The sequence below is a fragment of the Propithecus coquereli genome, unplaced genomic scaffold (genome assembly GCF_000956105.1).
Source record: "Propithecus coquereli isolate 6110/MARCELLA unplaced genomic scaffold, Pcoq_1.0 Scaffold147, whole genome shotgun sequence".
Lineage (NCBI taxonomy): Eukaryota > Metazoa > Chordata > Mammalia > Primates > Indriidae > Propithecus > Propithecus coquereli.
In genome coordinates this window covers 6,844,471-6,856,727 of record NW_012139080.1, presented here as the reverse complement: position 1 = coordinate 6,856,727, position 12,257 = coordinate 6,844,471, and the positions used below count along the sequence as shown (strand labels likewise).

At 44.1% G+C, this 12,257-nt stretch overlaps 1 protein-coding gene across 1 annotated transcript in view; it reads right to left on the bottom strand.

The window, feature by feature from the left end:
• The window catches only part of ZNF367 (zinc finger protein 367), an 18,200-nt gene extending 10,880 nt beyond the window's left edge, over window positions 1-7,320 (bottom strand). The window contains exon 1 of the mRNA XM_012640026.1: window positions 6,552-7,320. Coding sequence (XP_012495480.1) covers window positions 6,552-6,962 — 411 coding nt within the window. The 5' untranslated portion in view covers window positions 6,963-7,320. The remainder of the gene's footprint in view (window positions 1-6,551) is intronic.
• Between the last annotated feature and the right edge of the window lie 4,937 nt (window positions 7,321-12,257).

The following is a 12,257-nucleotide window of genomic DNA, read 5'->3' as shown; positions in this document are numbered from 1 at the left end:
TTTTCTGTATATTTTTAGTTGTCCAGATAATTTATTTCTATTTTTTCAGTAGAGACGGGGTCTTGCTCTTGCTCAGGCTGGTCTGGAACTCCTGAGCTCAAAAGATCCTCCTGCCTCGGCCTCCCAAAGTGCTAGGATTACAGGCGTGAGCCACCGCACCTGGCCTAAACACACACTTAAATAGCCAATGAGTCAAAGAAGAAATCACAAGAGAAAGAGAAAATACTTTGACATAAATGAAAACGAAAATGTGACATACCAAAACTTATGGGATATAGTTCTGAGATTGGAAGACTTAACATTGATACGATAGCCATATTACCCAAAGCGATCTTACAGATTCAATGCGATCTCTATTAAATATCAGTGCCCTGTTTGGCAGAAATGAAAAAGGTGATCCTCAAATTTATATGGAATTGCAAGAGGCTCCGAATAGCCAAAAAATCTTGAAAAAGAACAAAGCAGGAGGACTCATACTTCCCAATTTAAAAACTTACTACTGGCCAGGCCTGGTGGCTCATGCCTGTAATCCTAGCACTCTGGGAGGCCGAGGCGGGAGGATCACTTGAGGTCAGGAGTTCGAGATCAGCCTGAGTGTAAGTGAGACCCTGTCTCTACTAAAAATAGAAAAAATTAAGCGGGCGTAGTGGTGTGCACCCATAGTCCCAGCTACTCGGGAGGCTGAGCCCAGGGGTTCAAAGTTACAGTGAGCTATTAAGATGCCACTGCAATTTAGCCCTAGCAACACAGTGATACAGTGTCTTAAAAAAAAAAAGTAGGAAGGCTATGTATCCAAAAGAAATGAAAACAGGATCTCAAAGAGATACTTGCACACCTATGTTCATTGCAGCATTAGCCAAGAAGTAGTAGCAACCCAAATGTCCACTGACTGATAAACAAAGAAAATGTGGTAAATACATACAATGGAGTATTATTCAGCCTTAAAAAGAATGGAAATTCTGTTATATGCCATAACATGGATGAACCTTAAGGACATTATGCTAAGTGAAATAAGCCAGTTACAAAAAAGATAAATATTGCATAATTCCACATATATGAAGTATCCGAAGTAGTCAAACTCTTAGAAACGGAAAGTAGAATGGTGGCTGCCAGGGACTGGAGAGAAGGGGAAAAGGTGAGTTAAATGGGTATAGAGGTTTCAGTTTTGCAAGATGAATAAGTTCTAGAGACCTGTTCCAGAATAGTGTACAAAGTTAACACTACTGTACACTTAAAAATGGTGAGGATGGTAAATATTGTGTTTACCACAATTTAAAAAAATATATATGAGAAGGCACTGTGGCAGATTATATTATTGTAGAACCATACATTGCTCCCTCACTGTGGGGTCCAGAGTCCAACCTGGCCATGTGACTTACTTTGGCCAATAAAATGTGAGTGGAAATAGCATGTGTGACTTCTGAGCAAAAACTTTAAAAATCTCACATGGTTCTACCATCTCTTTTCTCTCTGCCTTGAAACCCATCTGTCCCAGAAAGGAAATATTCCTTCTGGGCCCTAGAATGAACAGGATGTGGAACACACCTGCAGTCAACCCCTCAGAGGACATATAACATGTGCCATGTTGAGGTTGAGGTTGAAATTTCGAAGTTGCATTCTGCAGCATGCTTTAGACTAAGCTAACTGATTCAGGCATGTTATTAATAAATATTTGTTGATGAAACAAAGAGTTCATCAATTCTTTGATACCAAGACTGCAGAAGAGGTACATAATTGATGTCTTCTCTCAACCTTACTTAATTCGTCAAGAAGTTTCTATTTATAATGACACTAGGAATTGGAAAGGTCCTAACTGGTCCTTGACTTACTTATTGTTTAAGTACAAATTAGCAAATTTGTTAAGTACAAAATTATCATCTTGTGGCAATTATTGGTGGTCATCAAATTCTTTCACCTTCTTTACTCCTTGGCTGTGATCCTCACTAGCCACATTTAGCTCAAGTCTCGCTTGCCAAAATTGTTAACCCAGAGTCAACAGAGAGATCTAAACAGGAGTAAAAATGGAACCTATTGCTATCATTTATTGAGCCACAATAATTACATGGTTTGTTACTAATTGTCATATCCTGAATAATTATTTAAGTCTTCTTTAAAATGCAAAATAAATATAAAAGAATACTGTATCTGTGGTCAATAAAAATAGCAGGTGATTCTGTTAAGAAAGAAATGGGACATGAAGTCAGGTTAATTAACAACTTTAGTAATTCAAGTCCTCTGCCATGAAAGAATTCTTTCCCTAACATTTTTAGATATATAAAAATGTATTTTTGACTCTATTACTCATTAGTTAATTAATATCAAAATTTTAACATTAACCATTACTATTAATAACCATGTCTAACAAGTGGGGGAGACATAAAAAGTTAACCATATTGCTTGCCTCTCAGCAACTCTAAGAAAGACTTTGTTTCCACCACAAGCAATACATTCATATGCTCCAAATGAGAAATGGAGGGCTGAAAGGTACAGTATAATACAACACATCATATGTAAGAAGAGTTCACTAAGTGCTTCTCTTAGCTGAGAAAACAGGACAAGGCAAATAATCATCTAACACCCTAAATAAGTGAATAAAAAGCATCTTTTAACAATACGTATTAAAATAAGCAATGTTACTTAAAGAGGACCATCATTTTCATTTTGACCTTAACAATAATAAAACTGTTTCTAGATACCCTTTAACAATTACAGAGTGTTAACGCATTAGCAACCAAGTGCCACCTTAAGGGACAATCTTGTCAAGACTGCTGATTCAGAAGAAAAAGCAATGCTGGCATGAAATATAAAGAGGCAATATTGTTAAATTGCCAAAAACTTTTGCATACTTTAGTAAATGTTATTTTTAAAACAGAATCTCCATACCCCCAAAAGGTAGAATTAGTGATTTTGAAAGTGTGCAGTCATGTGATGACTAAAAAAACCCTAAAAGTCCTTGACATATTTTTATACAAGTAAACTTCAAATAAAGGTCATAAACACAACCTAGAAGGAACATAAAAATAGGTCTCAGAGGGAGGTGTATGTACCTTGATGAGAAAATGTAAGCGACCCTATTTCTCTTTTTGCTTTGAGATTTAGTCCCAAACTTTCGACTTGAATATCTGCTTCCTAAGTCTACCTCTTACCTTGACCTAGCTTCATAACTTCTCAAGTCTTTATTACAATTTAGCTATTGAACTGCGTGCATTTTTTTTTTTTTTGAGACAGAGTGTCATTTTGTTGCCCCGGGTAGGGTGCAGTGGCGTCATTATAGCTCACTGCAACCTCAAACTCCTGGGCTCAAGCGATCCTGCCCCCTCCTGCCCCCTTGGCCTCCCAGAGTGCTGGGATGAGCCACCACCCTGGGCCTGAATTGTGTGCACTCTCATAAAGCATCTCAATTGAGATATAGATAGGTCATAAATAGTATATATTTCATCTGTCTACTTAATCAGCTTAATATTTAAAAAATAAAATAAGCTCTTAAAGTCAATTTACACGTGATACACAAACATGGAGTAGGGCAGCAGTTCCCAACCTTTTTTCCACGGACGGGGGTGGGGGGATGGGGGAGCCATTGCAGCTGTAAACACAGGCCGTAAATACAGATAAAAGCTTCGCTTGCCCACCCCACCGCCCCAAATTTCATGGAAGACGATTCTCCAAGGACGGGGATGGGGGGAAGGGGGTTAAGCGGAGCTCTGCGGCCAGGTCCCTAAATGGCCGGAGACCCGTAAAGGGAGCTGGGGACCACAGGTGTAGGGTTTAAGAACAAGGGCTCTGGAAGATTCCAATCAGTTCTGCCACTCACCATATGATCTTAACTTTATCTTGGGGACTCTAATTTCTCCTTTCTCATCAGGTAAACAGGATTAAATGAATTAAAGAATTTAAAAATGCTCAACAGAGTCTGGTAATTTGCTAACATTATGAAGTCCTTACTCTGTGCCAGGCAGTAAATGGTGGCTACTATCCTAACATGATGTTAGGTTTAACATGGTGGTGATAAAAAATTACTATGTACTAACCTATGTATAAGACTATGTGCATTCTAGATGTTTGAAGTGCTCAGGTGATACAAGGGGGGAGCAGGATAGGCAGCTGGCAGGTCCTGAAGGGTGAACAGTATCTGAGAAGCCAGACCCCATGGGTCCCATAGTGGAGAAGTAACCTCGTGAATGCAGTCTAGTAGAGGGCACAAGGTGGGGAGGCTTGGAATATCCAATGGCAAAGGGAAGAATTCCTCCCGGAATTCTACAACCCAAAAGAAGATAATGTTAATGTATAATTATACACCAATAAAGCTAAGCAATCTTGGTATGAGGGGCCAAAATAAGTTGGCAGATGATTGATGTTCTCCCCACAGGCAGGGGAAGCAATGTTGGGCAGGAAGAAACAAAGAGCAAAAGAAAGCTGACACAGGGTGTGCAGGACTCAGATGTTAACACCTCCCCTAGGAGCAGTGGCAACAAATACATAGTAAGTGAACACAAATGATGTTCTCAAACCCACAGCTGTTGTAGCTCTAAGTAGCATATGGGAGGCAGGGAGCATGTTACTGGCACTGGCTATATTACAAACTTGTCTCCCATCTTCCTCCAAAATGAGCAGACTTACTCAGAATAATTTACTCTTGACTACATGGAGATAAAGAACCACATGTTCTTCACAGAAGCAAAACAAAGTAAAAGGGGCTGGGACTCCCTATCTCTAGGCCAGTGTATTGACCACAAATCAAACTAGGTATTCCTCAAATAATGGTGTATTCCAAATCTTTCTCCCTTAAGGTGGGGAAGCTAAGTGAATGAATATTTGGAGTTGTATTTGGATTGCTTCATCAATAAAAGGACAAGTTAAAATCAATTTATCAAATAGTTTAGGAAACAGTTACAGTAAGAAAGACTGCGTAAGAAGGGGAAAAAGGAGAAATATAAAACAGCGGTTTCACTTTTACATGTTCTTCACAACTTTTGATATATTTTATCTCAAAAGAGATGGACAACATGGAAATAAATCTCAAACTCATGAATTGTGTTAGCAACTTTTATAAAAGGTTTGTATGAAGATAAGTCTGTTACGCCAAAAAGAACATACCTATAGATTTCATTTGTCTATGACAACATTAATCTTCTTGGGCTATCCAAAATCAGATTAAGTTATAATTAAGAATAAAATCATAAATGCAAAATGTTACACAAGTATTTGTGCATGCATGCCTTATGCCTTTATATTCTCAACTGTATGACGTAATGTTTTTTTTTTTACAAAGACTAAAACATGTAAATATGTTAACAGAAAAATATCTAGAATACCCATCCATCTTACTAGGAGCTACCTAGAGTCAGCCAACAGCCATTGCCCCCTTCACTAATACTCAGCAATACTATCAATATTTCTGGTCATTGTCTCAAACTTTTACTGAGGTGCAGTTTCAGGAGTTGAAGTGTGTCAAAAGCATCTAATTTTATAACTTTAGAGTTCTTTAATACCAATGCCATAAGTAACATAAACTTTATCAATTTCTTCAAAGCCTAATGTGGAATTTCAACATCCTTGCTACTTACTGCATGTAAAATGATGACCAAACTCGTTTCAATTTACAAATACACTATTTGCCAATACAGATGCACTTAACCACACTAGGCGATTTACTTGTTTCATTTTTTAGCAAATTGCTTATCTTATGCAGCCACTTAACAAATGGAACCTGGATATTAACCTTATATTAGCACCATCCATTACACAAATATTTATTGAGCACTTACAGAGTATAAGATACTAAAACTCGACCACAGTTCTAGCTCTGCCACTACCTAGCTGTGCGATCTCGAGAAAGTCACTTCGCCAATCGCTCTAAACCTCAGTTGCCTGATCTGTACAATGTAGATTTGAACAGGTGGTCACATTCTTCCCAGCTCTAAGCAATCTGAGACTGCGAGCAATTTTAGCGTCCCATTCCACTGTGTGCTCTCAGCACCTTGCAAGTAATATGCTGGAAAAATGAAAGGCAGCTAGGGCCCAACTTCCGGTGGGGAAAACGCCCTTAAGTCTTCTCGCTCTTCGGCTGTCTCTGCAGGGCATCTTTAGCAGGGCCCGGGCAATCTGCAGTGATGGAGCAGGAATTGCGCTCCCTTCTCGCACTCCGTGGAACCATTCAAATCCCCCAGTCTTCTCCCTCCCTCTCGACCAGAGGGCTCCGCAATCTGCAGAGCCCATCGCAATAGCGGTTGACCCGGCCTCCCCAGCGGCCTTGGGCCGCGCTCCCGCCCACTGCACCTGCAGGAGGGATGCCTCGGGTCTCCCGCCCCGCCGGCCGGTCACATGATCGCCGCCCCGCCTCCCCCGCCCCCCGCGGGAGCCGGTTTTTGGCGCGCGGCAGTGACGTCAGCATCCTGTCAGCCGCCGCCACCGCCCCCGCCGCAGCCGGAGAGACCTCGCGTTTTAAATTCGGCCCCGCCCCACCCGCCGCGTCCCCAGATGCTGCCGGCTGCGGAGCCGCGCCGTTAACGGGCCCTCGGCTGCCCCGCGCCCCGCCCGCCCGCGCCGCTCACCTTGAGGTGGCCGCTATCTGGGCTGCTCGCTTCCTCCTCGTCCTCACCTCCCGAGGCAGCGGCGGCCGAGGTGGCGGGCGGGGGCGCGCCCCGGACCCGGAGCCCCGAGTGCTCGGCGACGGCTGCGGGCAGGGCAGCCGAGGCGGCGCCCCCCGCGGCCCCGGGGCTGAGCGTCACGTTGTGCGCGTTCTCGCCCCAACGCCACGGGTACACCATGAAGTCGCTGAAGCCGGGGCTGGTGGGGATGAGTGGCGGCAGCGGCTCCGGCTCCCCTCCGCCGCCGCACGTGGGCTTGATCGGGGTCGTCCTGATGACCGACACCAGCACCCGCTTCGGGGAGTCGTGGCAGAAGATGACGGGTGGTGGCTGCGGGGGGTTGTCCCCCATCGGCACCTCCACGCCCCGGATCATCGCCCGGCCCCGATCTGCAGCTCCGGCGGTCCCCGGCCGCACTCCCTGAGCACTGGTCCGGCCCCTCGCTCGCTCGCCCGCGCTGCTCAGAGTCACCAGCTCAGTCCCGCCGGCTCATGGCAGGCGGACGTTTCCCGGAATCCTGCGCAGCGGCCACCAAAGGAGTTGAGCGGCGCGGCCGGCACCTGGCAGGCAAGGCCGGACCCCAGCCCCTGGTCAAGCCGCCCTCCGCTCTTTGTATTCCCCAACGCGGGAAGCAGCGGGCAGCCTGGCCCTTGCGGTGACAGGAAAACAGGACGCGCAGCACCGAGACCCCGAAAATAACAACCTGCTGCCGCGGTCCCTGCTCCGGCTTTTCCCGCGTTACATTTCGCGCCTGGGCGGAACCAATCACCGCAAGGCCCCTTCCCGCTGGCCGCAGCGGCGAGTGACAGGTTGCGCGAGCCAATGGCCAGGGCTGGACTTCTTTCTAGCCCAGCGGGGCGGGGCCGGGTCTGCGCGCGAGTCTTTTCTGCCACCCCATTGGCCGCCGCTCTTATATTTTTTTCGGCCTCGAGGGCCAACTGGGTTCGAAACTCCAGCGGAGCGCGCTGCATCGCCACTCGCCCAGACACACCCGCCCGGAGCCCCGCCCCCACCCTCTGCGGGTCTTGCGGGGGCGGGGGCGTGCTGGGGAGGGCTGCGGAGAGCTGGGGACTGGAAAGGCTTCGGGGAGGAGGGGCCGAGGGGTGGTCGTTGGCCGCCGGTGGCGCGCGCCGCACTCGGCCCCGCCTTCCCGAAGCTGTTGGGCTGCGGTTCCCGCGCTCAGAGTTTAAAGGGCTGGGGCCCGGCCGCCCGCCCCGCCCTCTGTTCCCGCCACCCTGTTTTTCACTGCCTAGTTTCTTAATCGAGTTCCGTCTGCTCAGCTGTTGGGCTCGCTGTGAATTAACCCTGTCAGCACTCCCCTGACTCCCCCCCCCGTGCTGACTGCGGGGCTCAGTCCCGGCCGTCGCCCACCTGGGCCTGGTTTCCCCATCTGCGCAAAGTGGGGTTATTAAGGAAGTGGTCTTCGAAATCCCCGTGGCCACTTGGGGCGCGGAGGGCACACCGGGACCAATGCCCCAAAGTTGCCTCGAGGACCCCCCCAACCCCACCCCAGCGATTCCGGTCCGCCGAGTGGCTCCTGTCCCGCCCAGGCCCTGCTTGTGCCGGGGCCGCGCCTTGGTCCCCGCGTCAGGACGCGTGTGGAGCCAGGGGCGAGCTCTGCCAGCCCGCCCTCGCCCCGGGGACCCTACACCGCCAGGGAGGGTTCTTAGACGATCCGCGAGCGGAGTCTGACAGTCGCTGACCGAGGACCGAGGGGCTCGGAAGCAGCACACCACAGAGAATGGGGCAAAATGGAATGCAGTGCATAGCCTCCTACTCACTAGAATGTGGAAGAAGAGACAGCATTTTGTTCTTGCGTGTTCCCAGGGCCCAGCCTGGCTCACGGTCCGGGCCCAATAAATATTTGCTGAATGAACATTCCAAGATATATTTTTAAGTTAAAAAAAAAAAAAAGGCAAAACAGGCAATAGTGTGATTTCATTTTGTAGTGCTAGGCCTCAAAAATATGAAAAGTTATTATGAAAACGCTGTTTCAAGACTCATTCCTAGCTATAGAGTAGAAAGCTTGTACTTTGTAAAGTTCACCCTAATAGAAAAATCTGTGCTCTGTAAGCAATGACCTTATAACTGATTGTGTAAGCCCCCCAGCTGTCTGCAGTAAAATTTACTGTACTTGCCTCACCCAAGAAAGAATGCTCCCTGCCTTAACTGATGCTATCTGCTTCTGTAACCCTGCTTGCTCAAAGATTGTAATCAGTCACGTGGCCAGGCAGGTGGTCTGAGGCAGGTTCCAGACCTCGTGTCTATGGAATGTATGATGTGATTATTTTTGTTCCACTATGTCGCGTTTAATGTCACGTAGCCCCCGCCCCCCCCAAATTAGTATAAAGTCTTCTCACCTTTTCGGCTCGGGGCTGCTCTCTGCGCTGCTGCTTCTCAGTGGTGCAGAGAGTAGTCGCAGGCCAACTAATGAAGACTCACAATTTGGCTCAATTCGGTCTCTCAGTGGTCACTTCTCGCACTCTGTACCATAACAGTTTATGTAAAATTTTAAAAGTGGGGAAAATATAAATATACATTTTTACTTTTAGATATACAAAATATCTCTGGCAAGATACACAAGAAACGGATATAACCGTTGACTTCTTGGAGGGAAATTACGTGGCTGGGGAACAGAAGTGAAAAGGTTTTAAGAGATACAACATGTAACTCTGTATCTTTTGGACTTTGAACCAAGTAAAAGTATCTTTTCAAGAAATAAACAAAACAGTATATAGTCTCCATTTCCTGGAGGCCTAATACAATAATAGCATATTGTTACTCATAGGCAGTAATATGTATATGGATGCTTTACTTACATTCTAGTCTCAACGGTCTGTAAGGTAAATATTATGATTCCCATTTTACAAATGAGAAAACTTGAGGTTTGCCTAAGATCACATAACTCAATAAATAAACAAATCCTTTGTGGTATGAAAACTACCTGTGGCTTGTATTTCTTAGAGTCTGCAGAGCAAAAGGAAGAAAAGGCTGAAAATGGGACTCACACATTTCTGAGTCGCATTCCATATTCCAAAAGTTTTAGGGTTTAAGGACAAAACCAATTTGATATCTTACTAAATAGTTGATCTGGAAAGCTGAAAATTCAGCTCCATTTTCACCTAATTTAGTAAACGTTCATTTTGTTTTTACAATTTAATACCATATTCTTCTGAATCGGTTGTAAGGGAAAGAGAATCCATATTTTATACTTGAAAGGTAGTGAAAAGAAAAAAGGTGCTGTATCCGTCATGGACACTCAAATTAGGGATTGAGCAAGATCCAACAGATTAAGCACCAACCAATAGTTACTGTTTAACATTCATAAAATGCCCCAGAGTGCAAGATGAATCATCTAGAGCACAGGATGCTGACTTTCTGCTTCTAAAAATTACCCTTCATCAACAGTAACCTGGCAACTCCACTTGATTTCTGCCACAAGAGAATGAAAGACATGCCTGGAATGTGTGACCTGGGCAGAGGGTGATTCCAGGAGCAGAGTTGAGGTTGTACATAGTCAGTGCTTGTGTGGCTCCATTTTCATGCAATGAGGAAGCTGTCTGAAGTGCATGGATCACATTCCTGATGTCTTTGTTCTGCCCCAGATAATAATTAACAGCCCATTGTATATACTAACTCTGAAGAATACTAAAACCCATCTCAGGATACTTATCATATTATTACAGTAGCTGTTTTGACTGTTAAAAATGTAGGCCCTTCTCATAAAGACATATATTTCAAACTCTCTTTTTAAAGCATATCTTAAAGTTTCAAGATAAATTAAAATCTGAGTGAAAGAAAGCTGTGGTTATTAAAATCTAAGTAAAACAAAGATTTTATTTTCACTTTAAACACAGTATCAATAAGCATTTGAAGGTGCTTAATTGCTACAAAAGTTTTGAGATGCCAAATAGGAGATCTAACTTGGGCTGCAAGTAAATCTGTGAGAACAGCTTCAACAACAAAGACAGAATTACAAGGAAACAGGGGTGTCTCATGGACTTCATGGACTCCCAAGTCAGGATTAGAACCTGGAACTGGTCATCAGAACCCTCTGGGGAAACCTGAATGGTTTCTGGTGTTAGTTCCCCTCTTTATATAAATGTGCTTCGTTCTTTTCTCTATAGACATACTTTTTTGCTTCTCCATGAGCATTACTAAGCTATACATGACCATAGGCTCAGCCCCTGAGATATTTATGATGTGTTCAAGTTACCAGGAGAAACAGACTGGCATTTGCAAAGCTCAGTTTCAAATTACTAAGAGACAGAATTTGATTGGCCTGGCTTGAGTCAGGTGCTCCAGTCAACAGACACATCTAGTAGTAAAAAGGTAGTAGACTGAGGTCTTTATGATTTGAAGGACAGTTCTCAGAGAAGGGAGAGCTGGCTTGTGGACAGCATTGAAAATACAAAAGGCACATCTTTCTTAGTAAGCTATGTATTTTCCACTTAATAAATCATGAATATGTATCATAAGTCATAAGTATTTTTCCTCAGTGATTTAAGTGACATCATTGTATTCAGTTGCATGGGAGCACCGTAACTTCTTGACCTAGCTCCTATTATTGAAATTGCAGTCTTGTAGTTTGCTTTAATGACCATCCATGTAGTTAAATCTTTGCATCAATCTATGGTCATTTTCTCAGATTCTATTTTTCTGAGTAGAATTGATAGGTCAAAAAGTGTGCAAAACTTTTAAGTGTTTTGATATGTATTAGAATATTATTTGACCTTATTTAATTTAATGGTCCCTGAATGCGATGCACTTATGTCTCTTTTTCATCTTCTCCAGAAGCTTTCAAATTGCAGAACACACAGTAGGGTCTAAATTAACATTTGCTAATTGCCTGGCTAACTTCATAAGTAAATATGTGTAACATAGTGGGGAAAACACCAGACTGAAGCATACGAAACTTGTTGAACACACAAACAGGGTGAAAAATGGTGACTATTTAGACTGATTATAAATTGAAATTTGACTCTTAGAAAAAGGACAGACCCTAAGATATTTGTAGTTTTTGCATTTACCCAATTCATTTGTTTAATCAGGGGATAAAGTACCTGATGTGCCGTATTAAACCATTATCAACCTGAAACACAGTAGGAAGCTTCATATTCCTCCTTTCTACCTCCAAAGTGACCCTATGCCACTTGTTGACTACCCAAATATCTATTCTCCCCCTTTTTTTTCATAATAGAATCACTGTATTGTCAGTGACTCATTATGCCTAGATAAAATTCTGCATCTACCATCCTCACTTGAAGCTAGGTGTGGTCATGATCAGTGAGATATCAGCTGACATTTTTAAGTGGAATTTCAGGAAACCTCTTTAAAAGGCCCTTTAGTCTTTTCACCCTTCCCCCTTCCAGCCTGAAATGTGAGTGTGATGCCTAGAGATCTAGCAGCCATTTTGTAAGACAGAAGGAATCTGAGTTCTTGAGAGCTTGATGGAACAGCAGTACTTGCCTAGACTACACAGTTCTGGATATCTTTTATGTGAAAGAGAAATAAACTTACTTAAGCTACTCTTGTTTCTGGAATATATTACTAATAGCCAAAAGCCATTTCCAACTTAGTACTTCGAGTGAGATTTAAATTGTATGGCTCGAATGATTAGATGATCTGGTGTGACACACAACTTGACATCCACTAAAGATTTGTGCTTCC